This window comes from Charadrius vociferus, unplaced genomic scaffold (genome assembly GCF_000708025.1).
Source record: "Charadrius vociferus isolate BGI_N301 unplaced genomic scaffold, ASM70802v2 scaffold72, whole genome shotgun sequence".
NCBI classification, from domain to species: domain Eukaryota; kingdom Metazoa; phylum Chordata; class Aves; order Charadriiformes; family Charadriidae; genus Charadrius; species Charadrius vociferus.
Genome location: NW_009647830.1, coordinates 1,557,139 through 1,583,828, shown reverse-complemented (window position 1 = coordinate 1,583,828; position 26,690 = coordinate 1,557,139). Strand labels below are relative to the sequence as shown.

At 35.7% G+C, this 26,690-nt stretch overlaps 1 protein-coding gene across 1 annotated transcript in view; it reads left to right on the top strand.

Annotated features, from left to right (window-relative positions):
• The window catches only part of CFAP54 (cilia and flagella associated 54), a 115,649-nt gene extending 89,050 nt beyond the window's left edge, over positions 1-26,599 (top strand). The window contains exons 42-54 of the mRNA XM_009882640.1: positions 811-913; positions 2,333-2,471; positions 3,408-3,565; positions 3,763-3,948; positions 5,217-5,343; positions 6,747-6,902; positions 8,072-8,180; positions 10,706-10,811; positions 11,598-11,672; positions 19,145-19,330; positions 21,374-21,480; positions 22,305-22,494; positions 26,480-26,599. Of these exons, the coding sequence (XP_009880942.1) occupies positions 811-913; positions 2,333-2,471; positions 3,408-3,565; positions 3,763-3,948; positions 5,217-5,343; positions 6,747-6,902; positions 8,072-8,180; positions 10,706-10,811; positions 11,598-11,672; positions 19,145-19,330; positions 21,374-21,480; positions 22,305-22,494; positions 26,480-26,599 (1,762 nt within the window). The remainder of the gene's footprint in view (positions 1-810; positions 914-2,332; positions 2,472-3,407; positions 3,566-3,762; positions 3,949-5,216; positions 5,344-6,746; positions 6,903-8,071; positions 8,181-10,705; positions 10,812-11,597; positions 11,673-19,144; positions 19,331-21,373; positions 21,481-22,304; positions 22,495-26,479) is intronic.
• Positions 26,600-26,690: the final 91 nt, after the last annotated feature.

The window sequence follows — 26,690 nt, the reverse complement described above, 5'->3', positions numbered from 1 at the left end:
CTATAGATGTCATGAAAATTGAACAGTGTATCTGAAAGCTTTAAAAAGACAGCATAAAAAGGAAAAAAAAACCCTAGTAGTTAGTATTTTAAGAAACTTGACAATATTTTGGGATTCCAACTCACAATTTTTTGAAATGTGGAGTTGAATGAATGCTGCACCAGTCCTAATGGTGTCTCGGTCTTTCTAGATGCTGTTTGGAGTGAACTCCAGAAAAGGATTTATGATTGGGGCGGGGGGCAGCAGGCTCAATGTCATGTCATTGCTTATGAGGTTTTGCCAGGGTGGCACCTGGCTCAATTTTTGGTTGATGGTGTTTACTAAGATCCTCTGAGTGTTTTGTCACGTGGATTTAACAAAAGGATTAACATGTAGTCTGGAAAGGCTTTAAGGAGGAAGGTGTCGTGGCTGAGACACAGAATTCTCCTAATATATTTTGTCATTTTCGGTATTTTTACATCTTCTAATTTCCAAAAGCCCATCCCTGAAGACACATATGTGTAACTGAAAGTTGTACTGCAGTTCTGTTTTGATTGCTCCAACAGAATATGATATAGCTTGGCTTATTAATTGTTATCAGGTTGTGTCTGTTATTGGCAAAACTTTTTCTCTTACTTTCTCACTTTCATACTGCAGGACCTACAAATTCAAAATGTATTCCAAGTGCAATTTTTTTGTTCTCTTGAAGTAAAAATTCATAACTGGTGATAGACATCTCTGATGTCATCAGAAATGAAGTATCTATTATAATAAAAGCATAAAATGACAAATATAATTAGTACTTTTTAATAATATTTTTCTGTATCACAGTGTTGCTTTGGCTTTCTCTGCAATTCGACTTCTCCAAGATGCAAAAATTTTTAGGATCGAAGTGACACATTTTCAAGAAGAAAAGGATGAAAGGGAGTGTTTGGTATGTGTGGATATTTGTTTTAAGCTATTGTTTCTTAGGATATGAATTCTTGTATTGAGTGTTGAGCGATTTTCAGAATACTAGAGCATAGCAGTCATCTGTGTTACATGATTACCATTAACCTGGGGAGAAAATGACATGCTTCAGTTACCTGCTTGCCTATAGTATGTCTATAATCATAATTTTATTTTGTATGTGGTTTGGAATTAGTTTCTAGTTGTGTACTCTCAAATACCAGCATTGAAAATCTCCTTTTGTTTAAAAAAACCTCAAACAAACAGAAAGTGGAAAAAATAGCTAACAGGTGAAAATCTTGTATTATTCAATTAAGGTATTTTAGGTTTTTTGATTGAAAACCTAGTTCAGAGTATCGTCTTTCAAAGACCTAAACAGACCAATTCACATCATTGCTGGGTTCCAAATTTAGCAAGATTTCAGCTGACTTCTGTTGTCTAACACATAGTGATACCAATCTATACTTTGGAAAGCTAATCTACAAAACCTATTGCTAATTCGACACACATTCACTCTCGAGTGAACAGTAAGTCAAACTGACTCACACGGACAGAGCAATTGAGCAGCAAGGCCAGATTTGGTAACATGCATAACGAGACTGGACTTTCTTGCATGCAGCGTAATTATTCTCTGTCTGTGTTGCATATCAGGGTCTTCTGTCTTTCTGCACTTGCTCCTACATTTTCTTAGGGCTGCCCTGTAGCCAGTAACCGAGTCATGGCTATTTTTTTTTCCTCATTTGCATCAATGCAAGTCAGTCATGATGATTTTTTGTATAAGTAAAACACAGGTGGTGCCATGTCCATTTATTGCTTGCTGGAACAAATCTTTAAAATACAGACTGTGGAATTTTAATAATAGAAAGACTGTTTATAATATGTGAAGATGGCACAGGGTGTTGAGCTGAGGAGTCTTACAAACACTTCCAGTACTATAATACCTTAATATTTGTTTCTAATCACCAGAAACACTAAAAACTAGAACTTGATATTGAATCTGCTCTGCAATTTGACTTTTAGGTGCCTTACAGTTTTGTGTAATGTTCCTGTTTGGAAGGAATAAAGTCCAAATTGTTAGAATTATTCTTCATGACACATATAGTATATGGATATATTTATGGACTCTCCCATAAAAGCTGGTTAAATTTTTATTTGTTACAATTCTTATTTTTCCTATATATTAGAAGTTAAATAATAAATGGACTCCTGATATTAAAAAAAAATGTATCTACCCTTCAAATAAACTTCTGATTATGATTATGTTATTATTGTAATATTATTTGTAATATTATTTGTAATATATTTGTATTAATTTGATTTATTTTAGACTGATGCTGCCCTGTTGCTTTATTTGTAGTAAAGTACTTGATTCAGTAACATTTCTCTTGCTTTTGGAAATTATTAGGACTCTTATGTTGAAGATGTTCAACTGCCTCACAGTATAACAGCACAAGATCATCTGAATGTACATCTCTGGCTAAGGTGTCGTACGATGTTAGTGACTGCACTAGTAACACAGATACATGGCGTTGGTAATATGAAAGGTATTACCCTTTTTTGGTTTAGACTTTTGGAGTATAATGGGGAAGTGAGCCTATTCAGACACAATTGTTATTCATGAGTAAAAAATATTAACATTAATTCTGGGGCTGTATTATCACTGAGCAATTATTTGTATTAAATTCATCCAATGCATTAAGGAAAATATATTTCTGAGTTCAATCTCTCCCTAGAGAATGTGAACCCAAAGCATTATATTAATGTTAATTTAATGATCTTTTGGTAAATCACTTGTGTGTGAAAAAGTTTCAAATGTTTTAGTGTGATTAAGTTAAATAAGAATGCTTGTTTTAAAGAACCACTATTGCTGCGTAATTCTAGATTGAAAAGTCTCAGAACCTTTTTTTCACTTTTCATATCTCCAATAAATGAAATGTTCCTGTGTATCTCCTAAAAATATTCCAGATTCTTTTTCTTTAAAGATTTTGAGATACTACAAAATACATTTATTGCAGTTTGATTATTAATAAAATGTTTTTTCATTCCTTAGTTCTATGAACTTAGTATAAAATCTGATGCTCACTTAAGTATCAAAATCACAGTTGAGTTCTGTAGCCAAAATCTTATTTAATCTCTTCTGGATAATTCCTGTGAAGGCTGTTACTATTTTGGAATTATAACTAAGATCAGATTTCTGAATATGTAGAATATGTTTTATGGGTGAGAATAACATCTGGTCTACAAAATCTAATTATTTATGCTGGTGGCTTCCATATAAAGAATGTATTTGGATGAACTTAAAACAAGTGCAGTTTAAAAACTAAGTGGTTTTTCTTTCTTTTGAAAGTGAATTTGGCACAGAAGTGATGAAATGGTAAATGTGGAATCTGTAGTATCAGAGTGACTTCTTAAGAATGGTAGAAGATACCGTAAAATCTTTTCTATTGTATTTTTGCTATTCGTATATTCTCTCCCTTTAGAAAATGATATGGCTGAACGCAGAAGTGTGATAAAAGAAGTAATACTAGAGGCAGAAGCCTTTGGTGATACTGAAACTCAGGCTGAAATGATGGTGCAAGCGGCTATTCTTGACCTGCAAGAAAAACGTCCCGTGGCAGGCATTAAACTTCTTCTGGAGGTTTGAGCACAAAGGAGAAACTGTTTGCTTTGCTTTGATGCATTTTTCATGTAGTCAGAACAGCTGATGCAAGCATTAAATTAGCTTGAAATGGTGCCTCTAAAACAGACTTTTTTTTTTCACTTTGTGTGATTTGTCCTCATAAATAGACAGCAGAAGTAGTAACTACTTTGGTTTATGTTGTCTATTTCCAACAGAATATCATCAGTTTACTCCAAGAGGATACATTTATTTCCCCTCCAGCTTCTTTGACTCTTGTGAAAAGTATGCTTCTGCTGGCAGACATACTAACACTCCAAAGAGTAGAGGATACAAAACATTGCTCTTCTACAGTGGAACCATTAAACTTACTAACTTTGGCACATGAGCTTACCATTAAAGCAGTGAGTATATGTTGGTGATTTAAACAGCATTTGAAAATCCTTCCAGCAATCTTAATTATCTATTCTGGAATCTATTTTAACAATTTATTAAAAAGGGCTATTCCTATTAATTGATCATTAAATTTTCCCTAGATTACATAGTGTAAATAAGTAATTCATCTTACCAAATTTATTTATGCATACTTACCATGCATATTGATGTATGTGGTCTGGTATTTTCATACACTTTAAAAATATTGAATATTTGCAAAACGTACATTCATATCCATCCATAGGTACCTTTGACTTCTAAAGAGATGTGAAAGACTCACTTTTCCCATTTGAAATGAGGGATATGTTTGTACTCAGGACCTTAGGGAGGATGTACATTTTATAAAATTCCTAACTCTTGAGCATCCAAGTTTAAGAATTTAGATTTGTGTCTTAATTTAGTGTTTTGAATTACAGCATCTATACAAAGTAGCGTATTGTTTATGACATTTTAGATTGACAGATTGTTGCAATCAGTATGAAGAAATCATTTCCATGTAAAAATGTAAATAGGCAAAAAATAAATAAATCTGGAGCCATGAAATCTGGGAGAGGTATGTATAGTAATAAACCATTAACCTATTGATCCAAAAATAGATATGCACTTCTGCACTCTCTACCTGTTCTTGATACAGTTTATAAAGAAAAGCTTTTGGATCAAATTCTTTCCTCATACTTCCTAATACAGAACTTTAATCCATGGAAATATTTGTTACCCCAAGTAATAAACAATCATATGAATCACTTCAGACGCAGAATTTCACTTGTGAGACTTGCTAGCCTTCAAGAGACAACATTTTACAGCATGTCCCCATTGCCTTATTTCCATGAATGAAAAGTTTGACTGGTCCATACATGTTATTTTCTTTTTCTTTCTGGCCTTTGTTAGATGTCAGATTTCTTTGTATAAATGACAGTTTCTTTCTAGGGCTTGAGTTACTTGGGAGATCTATTTCTTAAAGACTGATTTGAAGGAGTTTGCTTTTAGAAACCAAACCCTAGCATTAATAAATTTGCTCAAGAGTTCATTGAAATTGTTCTTTTGCTACCAAACTGCTCTGCAAAGAAGAAAAGTCCAAACTGAAGTAAAGGACTTCAGGAGTATCAAGCCCTTTTCTAGTGCTCTTTTATAAGACACATTTGAGTTCCAGGGTTTTGGAATACCTAACTTACTTTTTCAAACTGCTATTTAATTTGCTGTCTGCAACTTGATTTTACAAAGCGTACTCTTTTCATAGATTTTTGTTTGTGGAGAACCCATTGAACTGCAAATAGAAGACAGTACGTTGACTTGCCTGGCCCTACCTACAAAAAATATCTACTTGCCACATATCAACTTGCTAGCCCAAGTCAAAATGAGAATCGGTAAGAAAAATGCAAGTCATTATTATTTTTAATTTTTCATTAATTTTCATTAATATTTTATGCAACAGCAGATAAACTGAAGCATCAGAAGTGAATGTAATAAATCAATTGTTTCCAGTATACAAATAAAATATTTTGAAAACCAACAGTAGATGCGTTTGGCTCCATGCAACGTGTATAAGCAAGGTACAATTCTTACAGAAACTATAATCAAGAAAGGGTTCAATATTGATGTTATAACTTGCGGAAACTAATGGGAACTTCAATTTTTTTAAGTGGAAGTTAACAAAACTTTTCCAGCATTCATTCCGTGAAAACTTCCTGTATATGTTCCATCTCTCTGGAAGCCGTTATATGGGAACTAACTAATGATAGACATCATACAGGATAATAGTGATAATTCTCTGTCCCAGTAAAATAAATAGTGTCTGTTATTGTTGTCAGCCTTTAATTTAATGACTTTTCTTGATAACTTTTCTTTATATAGAAACTTGGAAATATGCTGAATAGTAAGAGAAGATGACCTTTAAGATCTGTCTGAGATTTGCTGCTGTATAGCAAATATAGGGAAAGGGATATTGTCTCCGTGTTCCTTCTGTTAATTTGGTGTATATCTGGCTTATAATGGACTAGAAAATCCAGAAATCACTCACTGCACTTTGGTTCGCATTGTGGAGCAGCCTCAGAGTATTCTGGGTTTTTTTTCAGGAAGATACTCTCCAGGAGCACATCAGTGCACCCCAAACACTACTTTGTATTCAGCCCTTAGGACTAGAATAGAGGTAGTCTGAAGTAAACACTCTGAAATGCATCTGCTGTGGCTGTCAGGTCTTCAACACCAGCTGCTTTGCTCTAGGGATCCACTCTTACTGTGCTTTACAGCTTGTCAGTGGAGGCATGGCCAAACTCACTCATAGTAACGGCTATGTTTGACCAGTTCCTGTTTCTGAATCCATGGTTTTAGGAAAAACCTATGAATACAGCCGAACATTGGGGAGTACAATGTAAGAGGTATACAATACATCAAAGAAGACTTTGAAACTGTTTAGCCCAAAAGGAATTTGGGAAGTGCTCAGAGAGGTTTAGGTTTTGCCTAAAACTGCCAGATGAAATAAAATTATGAAGTGGCTTACTGCTAGTCTTTTCAGATAGTTTGTGAAAGGGTTGATTTGTGTAGCCTGGGCTTCTGTTGGGTGCCCTAGGTAAACCTTAATGGCATCATAAAGTAGTGAAACAACATTATAGCTCTGTATTTATATCCATTAATCACTCAGATTTTTAAGAATTGGATTGTAACGGTGAATACGTAACGGCAGTTGTTCTACAGAAATTGCTTCTTTTTGCACAAATTGGTTTTCTATTAAATAATTTACTGAGAACTGTCTTTTTTTTCTTTTCCTTAGGACACACATTAGCTGAAAAAGTAGCTTGTATACCTGAAAGAGGAGATCCACTGCAATGGCTATGTGCTCTCAAACATTTCGAATCAGCATTGAAGCTTTGCAGAGCATCTGCAACAAAAAAATTAGATATGGAAGCTGAACTTCTTTTTCAGATAGGTAAATAAAACCCTGTTTGTACATCATGATTGCCTTCCTAGGCAATGTTATGCATATGGCCTCTCTTAAAATTGAGACATTTCACTGTAAAAATAGAACAGATTTGGATATTTCTCACCTTGTCTAGCTGCAGATTGCTCTCCTGCATTACGCAACGAATAATTTCAAAACTGCAGCAGAATTTTCTCCCACCTCTGTGTTATCAGGGAACAAAGGGTATAGCCAATAAGATAAAGGACTCTGTAAAAAGCTAATTAGCTTCTTTGCATCAGTCTGAACTAATGAAAATGGGAGGCTTGTAAAGTATTTCTAAATGATTTAACTAAGCTAATGAATTACACAGTGTTTGCCTGCATTTGGATTTTAGTGTCATTATGTTTTGCACCAGGAGGTGTTGGTTTGTTAGGATCCAAGCCAGAAAGGCACTCAGGCTCTGTAAAGCATCTCTTAAAATGTAATTTATTGGAGTTAACATTATAAAGAAAAAGAGGATAGTTAGTAAATAATCTTATGTCCCTTCAGATGCTGAAAACCCCAAGTTGTGCAGTATCGAATGGGCTTCCAGTCTAGGTGTAGCACAACACACAGAACCTGTCTGTGGAAGGGTTGCCTCATTTTGGTCTTTTGAGCTGTTACAGGATTTTCTTAAAAGAAAACAATTCTATTCATCATTTCTACTGTCAAACAAAAAGCATATTGACATAAGAACTTCTTGCTGCACTTTTACAGAGAGGGCAGGTGGTATCATCACTGGTACTGAGAAGATGCTGCCAACATACTCTTCTGTTACAGCTAGCTGGCTCTATTTATCCTGTGGCACAGCACATCACAGGCCTGAAGGCCACACTGTACGTGCAGCATAGCGCAGCACAGAACAGGCCTCTGCCTGTGCATTAACTCCTCCACGTACAATTGTCTTCTAGTTACGATCACTACACATTAGGAATCATTATGATTCCCAAGTTTGATTATTTTAGCTACTCTCTGAAGTAATTTGCTATGCAAGCATTGTACATTACGTTTTAAACAAACAGGAGAAGACGTTACTTACCAGGAAGAGAATAGACAATGCACTATGTTGTTTAACTTTCCTGGAGGTAAACAGATTGGGTCTTACAGAAAAAATTATTTCAAATCTTGCAAATTTCCTTTCTATATTTCTTTCTTAGGTAAGGTAGAACGCCAGATAACCGAAGCAGGCAATGACAAGTCATCTCGAGCTGCTGAAACCCTGTTGGAAGCTATAAAACTCAGCCAGCAACATGACCAAAAATTTGAGTGAGAAACTAGCTATATAACTTCCAAAATAATTTTAATCACACATGAGTATATTTTTTTTGTAGTTTTCTGTGATTTGGTATGGGACTTCTATTATGAAGCATCTTTTATGTTTTGGAGAATTATCTTCTCTTGCAGTATAGAAAAGCTATTATATATTTATTGTCTTATTTAAAACAAATGCTGAGCACATTTAAAAGCATATTTTAGAGTATACAAAGTTATATCTTTCTGTTCTGTTTCCAAATCTGTACCCTCTCTGTCAACACCAGGAACAGAGTTATCAATTAAACAGGGGTTTTATTCATATTTCAGAAGATGAGCTGTGGTCTGCCCCCTTCCAGATAATAGAAATCCAGCTTGAAAAGGTTAGCAGCCAGAAACAGTCAGAAGAACAGAGGCAGAAGGAACATAGGAAATGTGTTTGTAACAGATATCAGGACAGTGACTTTGGCATTAGTTATCAGCACAGAAGATGCCTGAAGAGCTGAGCCAAACCAGCCAATAAATTCTGTCAAGCAGCTCTGATACATTGGACTTCAGCTTTTTTTAGTTTCTTGACCAGTCTTAATGAATAATGTGCCATGTCTGGTTACAGACAGTGTAAAGGCAGCAATTTACCTTGCTTGTTTGGGTATTCTGTTACTTAAGTTAATGAACCAGAACTCTTAACACAGAAGCAGTAGCATAGTAATAAACCTCTACAAGCAGTCAGCATGACGGAAGATAGTACAGAAATGGACTGTGGAGATGTTTTGCAAGTTTAATTTGCTGCACTCTTATTTAATTTGCTACCATCTTTCTAGAAGAATGTACAGCAACATCAATGGAACTTGACTGTCTTATTTTAGAGAACTAAATGTCCTGATCACCGTTACACAAGCCCTCTGATATCTACAGGATTGTTTAATTAAAGTTCCTTCTTGATGTCTCAAATCCCTTTTTGTTAGCAAGACTGGAAACGTTAACTAAATTGTCACAAACTAAGCCTAGAACTTGCCATCTTCCCACTTAGTTCGCCCTATCTTGAACTGTACAGCACTCTATGACTTTTGTATTTTGCTTTACATGAATCATACCAAAGCTGGAATTTATTGTACTACATAAACAGCCAACTCTGTTCATTATGACTCTGTCCAGAATAGTAACTACATGAGCAGGTGTTTGTTGCTATGCTTAGGGAAACTAATTCATAAGGGAGATCTGGAGAGAGCTACAGAACCAGGGGAATCTGCCTATAAACCTGTTATAAACCTATAGGGAATAGAAATGTTGGAGAAGTTCAGCAGATACATTGATTTTCAGCAGGTCAAGGGAGGTGATTCTGCCCCTCTACTCCACTCTGGTGAGGCCCACCTGGAGTACTTCATTCAGCTCTGGAGTGCTCAGCACAGGAAAGACATGGACCCATTGGAGCAGGTCCAGAGGAGGGCCACAAAAATGATCCGAGGGCTGGAGCACCCCTCCTATCCGGAGAGGCTGAGAGAGCTGGGGTTGTTCAGCCTGGAGAAGAGAAGGCTCCGGGGAGACCCTATTGCAGTCTTTCAGTAATCAAAGGGGGCTTACAATAAAGATGGGGATAGGCTTTTTAGCAGGACCTGTACCAGCAGGACAAGGGGTAATTGTTTTAAACCAAGAGAGGGTTGATTCAGACTAGGTATAAGGGAGAAACTTTTTACCATGAGGGTGGTGAAATGCTGGAACAGGTTACCCAGAGAGGTGGTAGATGTCCCATCCCTGGAAACATTCAAGGTCAGGTGGGACGGGTCTCTGAGCAAGCTGATGTAGTTGAAGATGTCCCTGCTCATTGCAGGGGGATTGGACTAGGTGACCTTTGAAGGTCCTTTCCAACCCAAACCATTCTATGATTCTATGATTTTTGCCTGGTTTATAATACTACTATGTAAAAATGACTAAAAGGAGAAGGAAGTACAGGAGAAGAACAGGAAATAGTGAGCTCAGTCTGTCTGAAAATGTAGAGTATTCTGCTACAGAACTCAACAGAGAAGGTTCCTCAGGTGAGGCCAGTGAAGAAATGAAAGACTGTGGGTATTTTTGCTGATTGTCGGAGGAGTTTGACTGAAGACCCATACCCAAATTCAGCCACCCATGTTTCAGGGAAACCAGGACAATGGATATATGCCTTAACTTGAGGAAGCAACAGGAACCCATACTGATTGTGTATAGGAAGATAATTTCCTTTGCAGAATTACATTTTTTTACTAAACATTTGCAATTTATTTATGGAATATTTGTTGCACATAATGCAAATTAGATTTGACGTACTCTTAAATCAATGTGTTATTTGTTAAGCATAACATAGGGATGTTTTAAGACTCACTATGACTTTAAAACAGGATCACACAGCTTTCTGAAAGAAGGTACATTTTGAGTAGATGATGAGGGCTGGATAAATTATTTATTTGGTGAGACTGTCCGACTAGTCCTATGCAGGCATCAGATTGTATCATTGTAATGCTTACTTTGATAGTAACATTGATTGATCTGTGTGTTGTTTCTTACAGGTTAATAAGAAGATCATACCTTGAAATAGCACTATTGTATTTGCATTTTGCCACAAATAATGAAGATGTGTCACAGACAGATAAGATAGTGCCTTCCAAATCAAACGTATGTTTTCTATGTTTTGGGTAGTAGGCTCTTCAAAGCAGGAAATATATTTCTGTTAGAACATTGTGTACCTTGCCAGACTCTTACTTATGGTGACTTTTAAATCATACTGATACTGAAATTCCTACTAGAAAAATCACATAAAGAAATCATGTAGTACAGCAGTAGAATTTTATCTTGTTTGATGTTGTTTCTCATGTTTGTTGCATTAAATGATAACATAAAATATTTTTCTGTATAAAATAGGAAGAAACAGAACCAACAGTGTTTTCATTTCTGAATATGTACTAATTAATATGTGCCTTGCAAAGGAAACATAACATTCAAACCTGGTGGCAATATTTATAGTTTACCAGATTTCAATTTTTCAGTACAAATATGAGTGACAACATGAGAAATATAAAAGGCTTTAACCATGTTATCGTGGCCACAAGTCATAGATTCAAAGCGTAATGCGTAACATAAGAGAAAAGAGGTAATTAAGATTCCAGAAAATTATAGTAAAACTGTATACAGTAGTAACTGTGGCACGAGCTGCTCTGAGAAAATTTTTACAGGAACAGCCAATTAGTATGCTCTGGATAATTTTATTCAATTTTAGCAATTAATCTATGGATTTACAATCAATGCTGATTTTTACAACTTGCAAATAAAACAATAGTTTTATTGTTTACAATAGTTTATCGTTTATTTGTCCTGTTAGTAGGAGGACTTTTTTCTATATTTAAAATGTATTTTACCAGAATACATTTAGAATACTAATTGTGAACTGGTGTATAATTTTAGACCTCTTCTGGAGAACTCTCTTCTCCTGAGGAGGCTCTGAAATCAGAAGGCTACAAAGTACAAGCCTGGATTGCAGTAAGAGCAGCTACACAGGTTCTGGCAATGTTCTGAAGAGGTAATTTTGTGTTTTTTTTTTTTTTTAATTTCATCTTATGCTACTTACACAAACAAACAAGACAAGGCAAACAAGAAAAGAATTAAGGTTTCCTGAAATTTCTGGCATGGGTCTTATTTGAGGAAATTAAAATGGACAGTCTGAGTAGTGCATTTAATCTCTCTTGGACAGAACTGACTCTGTTTACCTCAACTTTGATTCAGTGCAAATAAAATAGCACACTGCCTGATATGTGTGCCCATGTATTTGACATGTGGGTAGACATCAGTGGCATCCAGGTGAGGATATCTGATTTGAAATCACTTATGTAGTAATTAAGCTGTCAGTAGTAATGATTTATTTAAGTATAGTATGTACCATATGTCAGAGAGAAATAGAATATTTTCCTGACTTTTAAAAATATAGTATGTTGAGCAATTAATTTTTTGACATCATCTTGCTACTCTCAGATTTTAAAATCTATATAAATATTGTAGTGAACTGGTTCTGAATAAAATAAATATTATTTTTAGGTCAGTGAAGCTGTGCTTGCTTCTCAGCTATTAATTGGAATGAAGAGTGTTAAAGAACACAGCATAGAGGATGCAGTGCAACAGAAAATCCCAGAATTTGTTTCCATGGATCTTCTTGCTTCTTACACAGATTTCTTATCTGGTATTCCTTTATATTTAGTAATATTAGAACATTAAATAACCAATAAACTTTATGTGCCTTGTAATCTAGTAATACATTTAATATATACTTTTCATTTATGAAAAATTAGAAGTCAAATTTGGAAAGTAAAAGCAAAATCCTCGTCCTGCATAGCAGTGCAAAATAGTGAGTAGGTCTAATGGGTCTTTAAATATCAGCCTGTGCATGCATTCAATGGGTTAAGAAAAATTGCATTGTTTGCATACTGTGACTCAGAAAGACAGTTTGCACATACTGCCATACTTTTAGAAAAACAGATGGACCTTTGTCACAGGCCTTCCCCAGACTTCTAGAGTAGGTCTTGGCCCCCCTATCAGTCATCAATGTTTTTATTTTCAAACGCCGATTTAGAACAGATTTTTTCCTTAGGTAGGTTAGCTTTTCCTTGGAGAGTTTCAGTTTTTCATTTGATTTTGCAAAGACATGTTGGTGTTGAATAGCTTGTATCTCCCTGCACCCACCCCCCTCCACCCCCTCGACCCCCCCAAAAAAACCCCAAAACCAAAACCCAAACACCAAAACCAAAAAACCCAAACTCTTGCAAATTCATCTGCCTGGGGTATTCTAAAAGTCAAAGAAAAAAAATAATCACTGTCTTCCCAGTCCAATGGACCATCATTTAGAGATGCTTCCATTAGCTTGGTAGAACTTTGCCTTTGCCTGGTTTATTTCCAACTTCTCCATTTATTTTGCAGCTAATGGAGTTGATGAAATGGAAGGTTTTGATTTAAAAAAAAAAAATCAGTGAAACTAGGAATTCTGGGATAATGTTTGCCAGATGTTATGTAAACACTAAGGCAAATTTTCTATGTTTTTTTTAAACTGTGAACCATTAGTTTAGTGCTAAAATTTTGGTTCAGTGGCTTAATTTCAGTCATCCCAAGTAACTGACAAAGATTGAATTGTTCTGCCTGATAGTCGCTGGCAAAGCTGAGTGATGTCTGCTTACTGTAGTGTTTAAACATACGTGTTTTGATTGGTTTATGAAAACAAGTGTTGTATGCTAAGACCCTCCATCAATCTGATTGTTTTGTACTAGCTCCATTGCTTATAATTACAGATCATTTTTTCTTTTAGCAAATCCAGCAGGTGTTTCTCCTGATAGTTCTGTTCAGCAATACAAAGAATCGAAAATGTAGAAAAGCTATAGTAGGCCAAAATGTATAAAGGTAAATTGAAATGGAAATGATCAGCACAGCATGCTAAATATTTTCTGTAAAACCATTAGTGAAACACATTGTTTAAGTTTCATCTGTAAACAATGTGGCCATTTTAACTAAATTCTGTTTTTACAGTTGGCGATGAAGTATGAGGAATAAAGAAGACATTCAGATTTTGTAGAAGCACACATAATTACTTTCTGGAAGTTTACTATTAGGAATTAATGTAACATAATGTTTGTTCAATTTGGAATAAGGAACACAGCAGAAGAATTGTCTAGGCTTTTAAAGAGAGTGATGTACTAATACAGTGAAAAAAATGAATATAAACAGTGATATAGTGATAACCGTACTGATATTTTTTTCTCTTTTTTGCATAAGTACAACTTTTAGGCAGCACAAAAAAAAAAGAGGTATTTTTAGTCCATAGTCAAGAACAGATTTATTTGATAATGTGCTTAATATTTATAAGGGACTGGATTGGAGTTAACAATAAACATTTCAGAGTATGTAGTTGTTCTGAGTTCAGGTCAATATAACTCGGAAGTTCAATTGCTGTAGTTATGACTGATGACTCCTAGTATTGTTTCCATTTAGTAAATAGCTGCTATCGAACAATGTATAGAAATAATGGTTTCATATTTAAATTCAGAGACAGAGAGAAAGCACCTTGCTCTCTATCCCTTTTAGCTTCTTGCAAGGACCAGTCAGATTCCTGGCCATGATCTGAGAACTATTTTCTTTACCACTTCAACTAATATTAAAGCAGAATAGAAAGAATTTTCCTCTTACAAAAAACATAACCAGGTTCACAAGTTACATTTGCAATTACAGATTAGTGAATTCCAACACAATGCAGAAATAGCTTTGAATTGCAACCATTCACTTAATGTGTACTGTTGAACTGTTGTTGGATTTGCAGATGGATACAGTGTTGTCTGTGAAAGTCCCAAGGCATCTTCTACTGAAAACAAACAAATCATACATGACAAGCAGAGCCAAAGTGAAGGAACAGAAAGTCTTGCCACCAAGGCCAGCGAGAAGAAAGAGACAATAACATGGGTTCACTTAATTCGCTACCACAGTTATTTAAGAAGACTTTATAACACAAACCTTCTATTTGGTATGAATTTTTCCTTCCTTCTAGAAAACTGCCATAGGTGAGATATTGTTCTTGGGGGCCAACAGTGTCAGATTCAAAGGCCATCATCTGAGATAGTCTCATTTTGAGTTCCTTTAAATTGTATAAATGTGAAAAAATCTTCACTGAAGTCAAGATTTATCTCCGTTTAAAAGTCTTGTAAATGAAGATATTATTACTTTTTTTCATAATTATCCATAAGCCTTCATGATACCAGGAAAAGCATCCCTCAAAACTTAGTTGCTATTACTATATCTGAGGCAGTTTTAAAAAAATTCATAATCTATATTTATTTTTAGTTCTTAGATTTAAGTCACATCAGAAATAAATCTGCTCAGTTTGGGGGCCTGTTTGTGAGAACTGAGTGCAGTATAAATGGGAAGGCTGAGCATTATTGAATGTGTTTTGACTAAAACCCCAGATGTTATGTACATACTTGGTTTATTTCACTGTAAACAAAAGATGGTAATAGATAGGACCTTTCAAAAAGGGTAAGGAGCCATTAATTTCAGGGCCCTAATACTATGCATCCATGTCTGGTGGCCAGCTGCTGGATATACAAGTTAACAACATGACAAGTGAGAATAGAATGAGATGGTGCATATAGGTGCTGCCTAGAGTGAAACTTAATGTCTCTAAAAATAATAATTTCAGAAAGGGTTGGGGTTTTTTCCTTGCAGCATTAAATGAAAGGAAGGCATTCTACCTCACCGCAGAACTATAAGGACAGTAAGGTGTCAAAGGACAAGTAGGTGTCAAAATGTGCATGTATATCTCAGCTGTAGTTACCAATGATGGAGCCTAGGGAACGACTCAGCTCATCGGCCACTAGCTGTCTAAATTATGGTCTTAAGAGATCTTAGAGCTTCTTTTTACTGTATTGAATAAATACACATTCATTCTAGTGGGTGCTTAGACATGTACTGAATATACTTATGCTTATACATCTAAATTTAAGTTCTTAAACCTCAAAATTGCACCTCCCATTTTGTGCTACTTTATAATGTCTAGACAGAGCTTGTTTCATTATCAGATCTCCAGGGAAAAAGTGCAATACAAATAGCATAACCTAGTAATATTTAAGGACAATTAGTATAATTGTTTGAAAGGCATTTATTTGATATTGAATTGATTTCAATATTTTACTATATTTTCAAAATTTAGTAGCTGTAGAAACTTTACTTTGTAATGGGAAATGATGATGTAATAAAAATCTCTTTTCAAAGCTGCCCCTAACTCAGGACCTGGATCATTTGCTACAAGAGATGGACACCTTAGTTCTGTTTTTGACACAGGGATTGTTCTACGCATAGCAGAAATGCATTCATTTCTTAAAAAACATTTGTTTGAATATTCAATGTGTTGTCCTGAGAATTTCCCAGAAGAGCTACATGATGTAGAATTGCAACTTGGTAGGCCAGCTGATTCTTCAAAGGTACTTATTTTCTTACTGATGTTTCAAAAATATCTATTATGCTTGCATTTTGCTCAGACTCTTGCTAGTTCCAATATGATATTTCTGAGAGCACTACAGAAGAATGACATTCAATATGCAGAGGATTAGTGCAAAGCCAAAATCCTGTGCAAGGAATGAAAGACATAGTTAACAAATGCAAATATCCTTGTGTTATTTATTCCTTCAAAAATTATCTCTATCCCATGCCCAGTGTATTTAGACCCTAAAATATTAAGCAGAATGATATTTACGAAGATTTTATTATTAGTTAAGTTGGCTGTGTTATTTGGTAGGACTGAGGCTTTTAATCTTGTAGATTTCCATGTTTCCTACCAAATATGCCCTGGTGTTTGCTTTGTAATTTGTATGTACAAGCCTCTATATTGTTAATTTGCTGTATAATAAAAACATGATTTTCAAAAAATATATATTTTATATTTTATAAAAATTTGTTGAGGTCCTTCTATGCCATTTTTTTTCACTGATTAACAGCTGGCTAGAAAATCAATCTTTTCAGATCTCTGGCTTGTGAGCAGCCTATTTGAGCTTTCAAATGTAGGCAGCTTAGACTATCCTGCTCAGAGAAACCTTGAATTGGAATTCTGGAGTCTACGGTGACTATGGCATATGGCATGGAATATTGAATGGTAAAAGTCTTTGAATATTCAATGTAAAAATAATTGTCTTCAAAGTTTCTCCATCTGACTTCTCACATTAATAATTATCCTAATACTAAAAAATTAAAATGACAGGTTACTCTCTATGGTTTATTTTTTACCTATGATGTTCAGTATTAGCTGGAGAGCCTTGAGGAGTGAGAACTTGTTATCTTACAAAAATGAATTAAAATACTTTTGTGAAAGTCGCTCTTCTAGAGTTGGTGAACTTTCTGCAGTGTTGGACAGCATATCATTACTCATTTCCCAACAAAGAGCTGACTGTGCCACTGAATAAATTGTAAATATATGGTATGTGACATTTATAACAGCCATCGTATATCAAAAATTATTTTACTCTGTCTGCTCTTCTTTTGACATAATTAGTATTACACTGTCCTAGAATAATAAGCTTCAGAGCTTACTGTCATGTTCGTGACAGGTGCAAGCTGCATAATCATGTGCTAGCTTCACTGTTGTAGACAGCTAACAAGCATAAAGCTCTTACTTTTTTTAATTCTAAGCTTCATTGATTTTTATCACAACATTTTTAGAAGCTTTAGCTATTCAGAAAGCTGTATAAGTTATTTTAAAAATGTTACTGTAATTTGATATTGGAATTTTTAACAGTACAAACAGATATAATTTTTGAAAGAATGATTTTTATGCACAAGGTTGTTTCGCTTACATGTGTCTTTGTAATTCTATTTTTGACTCAAAGTTTTTTTCAGCTCTGCTGAACAAAGAATCCAAATTACATTAAGAAGGCTATAATTAAAATTGTGTGCCCTGTTACATTTTGCATGCTTGCTTTTTATTCCACTCCATGATAATACGTAGGACTGGGAATGCTTAACTAAGACAGTTTGTTGTTTTCAGGCTTTTGAGAAAGTTGAATAGATAAATATTTATGTATATAATTCAGCAACCCTCCAGTTTGACAACAGCAGTTGTAATAGCCTTCCTCAAAAAGATTCAATATGTTATAAATAACAAAAGATGCAGTTCAGTGAAAAAGAAAACATACCACACATTTTAGAAAGAAATATATATCATAAAATGGACTTTTAAGAACTTTACTTCAGGGGCACGGCATAAATTAGGTTGTTCCCACCTCCATATATGTGTTTTCTCATAATGTTGTTCACACTCCATGCTAGCAGGATAGCGGGTGATTCTTTGCCGAAATGGAGATCCTGAATGTAGAAGAACCTGGTAGTGGGTGGGTGATCCATGCAGATCTCATGGCATACCATGGGTTATGGCCACTGTTATCACTGCCCCAGTGCTTAGAGCGTATGTGGCATGGATCATCCCCCAGTTAATTGTCCCATTCTATACTGAAGGCATATCCATATGTTCGAATTCATGCGTGCATGCATGCAGGCATGACTTTATCTTCAATTCTACTATATTTTGTTGCTGGATGGGAACTGGCTTTATGAAGTAAGATTATATCACCGTGAAAAATCCATCTTCCACTCACCTAGATTTACGGCCCTGTACCAGTCATGAACTGTCTTTTCTGAAAATATAGTGGGTAAAATTCTCTATTTTTTTCTCAGCAATGAACATTCAAAATGTCACTGTTTGGCCTCATCTATTCTTTGCAGATCTGCGTAACACTTCAAAAAGTAGAAATGGTATGGTGCTGTTCAGCCTTTAAATCAAATATTTTACAATTTTGTAAAAGGCTTTTATTCATGAATGAATGTTGGTTGACAGTATTCCGTGCGTTGCTTCCCTGGTAAATGATGGCCAAACAGTAACTATTTGATGAATAGCCTGCTAATGTTCCATATATATTTTAGTAAATATGACATATGACAAATCCTCACAAATTAAATGACTGAGTTTTCAGTAGGTATCACCCTTTGTTAGTCGCACAGCTAAGAAGAAAACAAATAGGTAAACATCAATAAGCCATTAGTCTAGCATTCAGATTACTATTTTAATTATCAATATGTATAGCAGACAAATTACTTTTTCCGCACTAAATTTTGTATGGTCAGCATGTCAAATAGTATCTTTTAGCAGAAAACATAATGCCATAAGGATGTTACGTCAAAGGTAACAATCATTGTTACTGCAGGTGACTCTAAGTCAGCCCAGAGGTCCTTTGCATTACCTTTAGAAACGTCTAGTCATGTGAACTTTGAAAAGCCTTAACTTGGTAAAATGGACACCTTTTAAAATTACCCATTTATCTAAATAAGCATATATTTGTGCAGGAGTGATAATCATTCTGATTCTAGTAGACACTAGATTATAGCAGATTTTGCATGTTACACTAGAAAAAAAATTAAAATTTTCTTTTGTGTTTCAGGTGTCTCTTGAAATTACTGGAATTACATCAAAGATGACACATGTGAGAATAGCTTCTCCGGTTTCTGTCATGCGAGAAGTAGACAGTCAGATGGACAGTAGGGCAGCAAATGCTTCAAATAAGGAAATTAACATTCAGTGGTACATTCCTTCACTGGCAAAGCCATCAAATGATGCAGACACTAAGGTATAACTACACCAAAGCAGTTCCTTAGCTATCGGAACAAACTAAGTCTCATTTCCAATGAATATTTGTGTTCTGACTGATCAGCTTTTTATTGAATTATACATGTGCTGATTGGAAAGCTGGACAGCTGGGAGCTATATATATACTCTGCCACAAACCTACTATGCAGGACAAACAGAATGCCCGGACAGGTTTTTGGTGGCAGGACAAAGAAAGACTTTGTTGACCATATAGAGCTTCCAGGCCAGGTGGTATTCATGCCTTTTACAGGTCCTTGATGTCTTAGAATCATAGAATGGTTTGGGTTGGAAAGGACCTTTAAAGGTCACCTAGTCCAATCCCCCTGCAATGAGCAGGGACATCTTCAACTACATCAGGTTGCTCAGAGACCCGTCCCACCTGACCTTGAATGTTTCCAGGGATGGGACATCTACCACCTCTCTGGGTAACCTGTTCCAGCATTTCACCACCCTCATGGTAAAAAGTTTCTCCCTTATACCTAGTCTGAATCAACCCTCTCTTGGTTTAAAACAATTACCCCTTGTCCTACTGGTACAGGTCCTGCTAAAAAGCCTATCCCCATCTTTATTGTAAGCCCCCTTTGATTACTGAAAGACTGCAATAGGGTCTCCCCGGAGCCTTCTCTTCTCCAGGTTGAACAACCCCAGCTCTCTTAGCCTCTCCTCATAGGAGGGGTGCTCCAGCCCTCGGATCATTTTTGTGGCCCTCCTCTGGACCTGCTCCAATGGGTCCATGTCTTTCCTGTGCTGAGCACTCCAGAGCTGAATGAAGTACTCTGGGTGGGGCCTCACCAGAGTGGAGTGGAGGGGCAGAATCACCTCCCTTGACCTGCTGGCCACACTTCTTTTGATGCAGCCCGGGATACAGTTGGCCTTTTCTGGGCTGTGAGCAAACATTGCTGGCTCATGTCCAGCTTTTCATCCACCAGTACCCCCAAGTCCTTCTCAGCAGGGCTGCTCTCAATCCCTTCATGCCCCAGCCTGTATTGATACCAGGAGGTTGCCCTGATCTAGGTGAAGGACCTTGAACTTGGCCTTGTTGAACCTCATGAGGTTTACGTGGTCCCACTTCTTGATCTTATTAACCCTGTTAAGTTTGGTTAGAGCTGACCAATACATTCAAACAATACTATTTGGTGGGAGTCTGTCAGAAAAGCAGATATATATATAGGGAAAATGGGATTTTGTAAACCTTATATCCCTAAGAAATCAGACTAAACATGAAAGATGAGAGAGACTGCAGGGTTGCAGGAAAGCAGAACACTAGGACATGGAATTTGTTTTATTTTAAAACAAGGGAACAGCATGTAAATAAAATTCCTGCTACTGCAATAGAAATCCATGATCTCCAAACTTTTTGGCATAGCAGATCAGTGCCAAAATTTCTACTAAACTTCTTTGATCTCTATTAGTAAGCTGATAGAAGCCCTGTTATGGTAGTGCAAATACTGTACTTTTCAATATAGTTTTGCAGGTTACTTTAGGAAATTTATCATGATAGCAAATTAATTCAGTGAAAGATGAGAATGTTCTATTTTGTTTTCTTGTGCTCTTATATTGATACAGTTTTATTTAGATTGGTGAGTTATATTTCATGGATTTAAACCTAGTATGATGACAGCCATGCACAAGCAAATATAACTAATGCCACAGGGCCTTTGGAAATCCAGTAAAAGCTCTCTGTTCAGCCTACCTGAAATTGGAACTTTGGACATGACCATAAGTGGGATTGATTGACCAGAATGAGGTCCAGACTAGGATTTTGGTGGTGACTGGATAGGGTATAACTAATTTTCAAAACTCATATAAATTATATACATAATTAAATTGTTTTAGCACCTATAAAAACTGAGTACAGTACAAATTCATATGCAGCAACATTCCTTCCTTTTTTGAAAGTCAGTTGTCTACGTCTTCACCAGTACACTGTTTTTGATAGTTATTATAATCTACAATCACTGAAATAGCTCAGGTCTACTATACCGTACTATGTTATAGCTAAGCTATTCCATCTCCTTCACAGGTTTTGCTGCTTTATGCTTATAATACAAAGCCTGTCAAGATTGGCAACATCAAGATTTTCAGTTCAAAGTCTACATTTTCAGGCCACTTGTGGATTCCGTTGACTAGGTAAATAATCACTGACTTTATCCTGTTATTTCATGCTATGTTAAAGATCAGTCAACCATTGAGGATGAGAGAAAATAAAGTACAAATTATTGAAGAGCTGTAAGTCTTTAAAAGCATATATTTTTGCTTTTCAGAGATTTTTCACTATAAAAACTGTAAGATGTTGTACATAGCGTTAAGCCTATCCAAACATTAGCATTTTAGTTTTGATTCTTAAAGAACTGAGTAACATGCTAATTATATTACACCGGCATAGCAACATAAGAAAATGCCAGCAAACCTAAGAAGCAGTCCCAGCAGTTAATCCCATTCTCGCACTGGATCAGCTGCTTTTTCCATCCCATATTGCAACTCTGAGCATGCAAGAATTTTTCTCAGTTGTAGCCCCAGACTCAGCCCTTCATTTTACATCCTATGGCACTTTTCATTACTTCTTCCTTGGCATTCATGTAGCCCCAGAATTTTTGGAACTGCTGAGCAGGTGGAGGGGAAGCAATAATGGGCCAAGAAGAATTGCAGCCCCTGGCACCAAGGTTGTCAGCTCACCTTGTGCTGGTTGGATGGGAAAATCTTTTCTTAGAGAGGCATACTTAAAATACTTCCTCTTACCATTTTTTAAGGCAAAAAGCTTATGCATTTCATAGTTCCACTTTCTTTAATGGAAAACTTCTTTTTGTAAAATTATGAGATCAGTCTTGAAATGAAAGAAAATGTCGAACCTAATCAATATGAAATAAAAGCTAGGTCAGTTTAATTATAACCTTGAAAAAACCAAATATTGTTCTTTTATAACAGCAATAATGAAAAATCTTGTTTTCTTTCAGAATTATTTCTTTACGGGAGAAATTATCTAATCTGAAGGAGCAAGTTGAAATGTTGATGCAAAGTTCTAAAAGCTTGTCTTCAGCTTCAGAACCTACAAGTTTTCTTGAACAAAGTGAAAGTTTGAAAATAATTCATTCAAAAAAACCCAAAGTGAATGTCACAAAAGTGCATCTTGATGAAAAAACAGAAGTAAGTAAGAACAGTTCTGCTCTAAAATATGTCTGATGGTCTTTTTATTTAAAATATGTCTGTTTTGGATAAATAAATGACAGGTAACTTGGAAGGCAACATAAAAGATTAATCTTCCCTCACCTCTTTCAAGAAATGTTGAAATATTTTCATTCTTCATTTAATTTTTAACTTTTTCTTTTCCTTATTATTGCTTGTCACTTAAAAAAAAATAAAATCAGGCATCATTAACCTTCCAGTTGAAAATAAAGGCTACGTCTTCAGGTACATAGATTTGAAACCTGATGGCTAATTTATAGCAATCTACATCTGAAAATGCTTAGTATAGTGTTAAATTAGCAAGGAGATCAACCCAAAAGTGCTTTTTAAAAATCAGTTACACATCTTCAATGCAAAATGGGCAGTGATGGTTTCTGAAATAAGAACCTTCTAATAACATTATTGAGAGAGGACTAAAACTGGCAGTGAATTTATTTTCATTTTCTCTACGCCACCTTCCTCTTTTCTTTTTATTAGCAAGGCTGAATATGGTCTGCAACCAAATAACTCCCCCCACATACACACACAAAAGAGGTAATTTCAGAATTTTCCATGTGGTCTGTTTGAGATAATGTCATTGGAATAGAACGTTGCCACAGCGTAACTGCTGCTTGATAAATGCCAAGGCAAAATAGACGTTTATTTTCAAAGTGGGAGACATTTATCATGTGACAGGATTCTCTTTATATCTATTATATGAAATGATTAATGATGTAGACGCTGTCATTTTGTCTGATGGATGCTGTGAAACAGTGACAGTTGTGCACTGTGCCATTATTACGAGGCTGTATTTTGACCAGCTTGAAGAACAAATGATGTTTTGGCCAATCACAGTGTTTTCAGGAGGGTAGACAGCGCTGTCCATTAGTGGGTGTTTCTGATTACCTGAAGGGTTTTGCTCAAATTTTCATTAATATATGTCAGTAATTGGAAAAACAATGTTTAGAATACTAATAAGATTAACACGCCATGCATTATACATGTATAAATATCATCTTGTCAGAGTGTTTGTTTAGAATGTCTTCAGTAAACACGTAGCAAAAGTATGCTTGCTCACTGGATTTAATACCTGAGCCAGGGGCAATTTTCCCTCAGTAGGAACTGCAAGGTTTGGGCACTTGTGTTTATACAGCAAACACAACTATTTGTGTTGCAGAAAATTTATATTCATCAGCTAAGGTTTATTTTGCCGTGAATTCAACTAGAATAACCTAAAACTTGATTGCTCTGAAAAATTCTGTAAAGCCAAGCCATCTGTTAGCTTATCAGAGGAGACTGATGGTACAGCATTAGTTTTTTCTTGTTTTATACCATTAGGAAATGGCTAAAAGGTGTTTATCGGAAGTCAGAGCACTGTTGTCTGTTGTTCCAGCCCTGTGCTTGCCATTAACTGAGGTATGCTATTCTCATTAATGGTAAAAATCCGTTTTCTAAAATAAAACAACTGTTCAGTTAAACTATAACATGGATTATACCACTAAGTATCTTCCCATTTTTTTCCTCATACATTTGTTGAGCTTTCTGTCTGGGTTTTATTTTTTCGTCTTTACAAATAAAATACCAATGTGCATGATTACAAACTGTATCTTCACTGTTCATTAGAGTCGCCTTTTTATACAGACAAAAATGTATTAAAAATGAATCTTGTTCACAATGGATTCATCTGGTTTATCCACCATTCTGTGGTCATTGTTTATACAGGCTCCAGTGAATTTCCATGATGCAATTGCCAAATGCAATTTCCTTCCATCCCTGTATTTTTTACAGTTATTCAGGCTTTCTTTCTATTTTCTTTAGCTTTTTCTGCCTTGCCCATGACACGTGTTCAGAGATAGCATGCCATTTTTTAGTCCATGCTGTTGTAATCATCTTACTGTAGTCAGTATTCCAGAGGAGACAACGGGAACTGGCCCATAGTGGGCAGCGGTACTGCTCAGTGTTCTCAGCTACTCCAGGGAGCTCAGGAGAGGACCACAGCTGCCAGGGCTCAAGGAACTCCAAGGAAGAATTTGGAAACCACCATAACATATCAACCCACCTACTAATCCTCAAATTTCTTGCCTGTAATTGGTCACAATGGAACAATAATGGCTAAGGGATCCACTATACTCTCCTTTTCCAGTCAGGTAGCTCTGTTGACCTGAAGAGAATCCCGAGTTTTGTCTGGGAACAGTTTGGCTAGGGGCCTACTATAGAAGAGACAATCTGTGATGCTGTCCAGTGCACCCTGCAGTCTGGTACCAAGGAGTATGTGCTTCCCTTTTATACATTTTGCACCATTCTTGCCACCCCTTGCTATCCATCCTGAAGGTCTCTCTCAAATGACTCCCAGACCTTCATATCCCTCAATTTGGCTTTATCAATGCATCAAAATACATACACGTTCATTTTGCAAAGCTATACTTTTCACAGTCCCACTGAAATATCTTCCACAGTAGACAGATTTGACAAATACCTGAGGAAAGGTACAGCCGAGCTTCCTTAGAATCACATGGACCTCCTGGACCTGTTTTAAATTGTCCTGAATCCCTCCTCACTTTGCCTGCTTCTTCCTTTGGGTTGACAATGAAAGTGAGGGACCAGATTTAGTGGTGTATTTCCAGTAAGAATATGATGTTAACTGCTCTGTTTTATTCTGGCTAAATGCCACAACAAACTAAAATATTTCAACAGGTGCAACAATGGGCTTTTCATCTCAAAGTTTCAGATGGAGACTTCAAACTAAGCTACTATTAGATATGGCAGATTTGGGTGAGCAAGTGGAGCCCAATCCTTCAAGATGCTCAGTATCTTCATTCTTCTCTGAAGCCAACAGAACTTGTGGAGTGTTCAGCACTTCACTACATACAGCATATTTCAGAGTAGCATTCCCAAACTTTCAAATAAGCTGTACGTGTGCATTACCTAGCTTCTTGGCTAAAAGTGGAAAGCTCAGAGTGGCATGATGTATGCCATAGGATAGCGTGTTCCCTTTGTTTTTAAACATGCAGGAGAAGGCAGCAGATACATTGCTTATATGTAGTTTTATATTATATTTCCCCACCGCACACTTCTTTGTTGCTCATCTTCTTATGAATTAATTGGACAAATTCAGTTCTAATTTGTGGTATTTGTTTTCTCATTCTCCGAGCTGTCCCACTTTTAACTCCTATCATGTTTGCAGCTTCTCTTCTTTGATTCTCTTTTTTCTGTTCTTGTGTCTTATGGTGCTTTTGATTCAGCACTGAATTATATTTCTAAGTGGGAAAAGTGCATTTTTATTGAATTATTCATCTAAAATTATTTCACTGTTTATGTTTTAAGAATAAAAATTGATCAGCCGGCTTGTTTTTAAAGCTATTTAATTAATAGCTATATTTTTGAGGGAGATAATAGAGTTTGGGACTCCCAATCTTAAAAGTAAGTTTATAAATAAAATAATTGCATTAAAAATTAACCTCCCTAGATAGCCTGTTCCAAGCTTCTCTTCCTTTAGTTAGTTTTTCCTGCTATCTAAATCAGCTAAATAGATCTCCATGTCCAATTGACATACAAACCAGTTTATCATTGCCCTCTGTTTCACCGTTTACACTTAGCTCAATTCTTTCAACTTCTCATCTTAGGAAAAGCCTTCCAAATTACTAATCATTCTTGCTGCTCTCGTCTGATATCTTCATTTTACCTACAGACAATCAGGAGAAACTTTGTGAGCAAGACTGTTCACGGCAATTTCCTCCCCTTAATCCTATTCTTCTAGTTTTCTGCAAGAGATGTCATTAATAACTGATTTATATTGAGGCAATGAGCATTTCTAACTTACTCATTGTTTGTAGGTCAGAAATCTGGCTTTAATAGAGACCTATTTGTATATATGTATATATATTTGTATATATGTATATATATTTGGTATCTGTAAGCTTAATGAAGTTATTTATTTATACTTTTTTTTTTCCCCTGTTTTTTTCAGATCCCATTTGATGTTACTTTGCAATCAATAGCAAGTTTGGAAGATATGTTTGATCCTGCCAATGGATGTACAATATCTGAAGAAAGTCTTTTCAATTGGATCATTTCTTTGTTTCACTAAATGCTATTTTTGCAATAACTTAATCAGTTGCTGAGTGCTATATATTTAGATATAAGTTCTGGTGTTAATGAAACAACCTCATTAATCACAC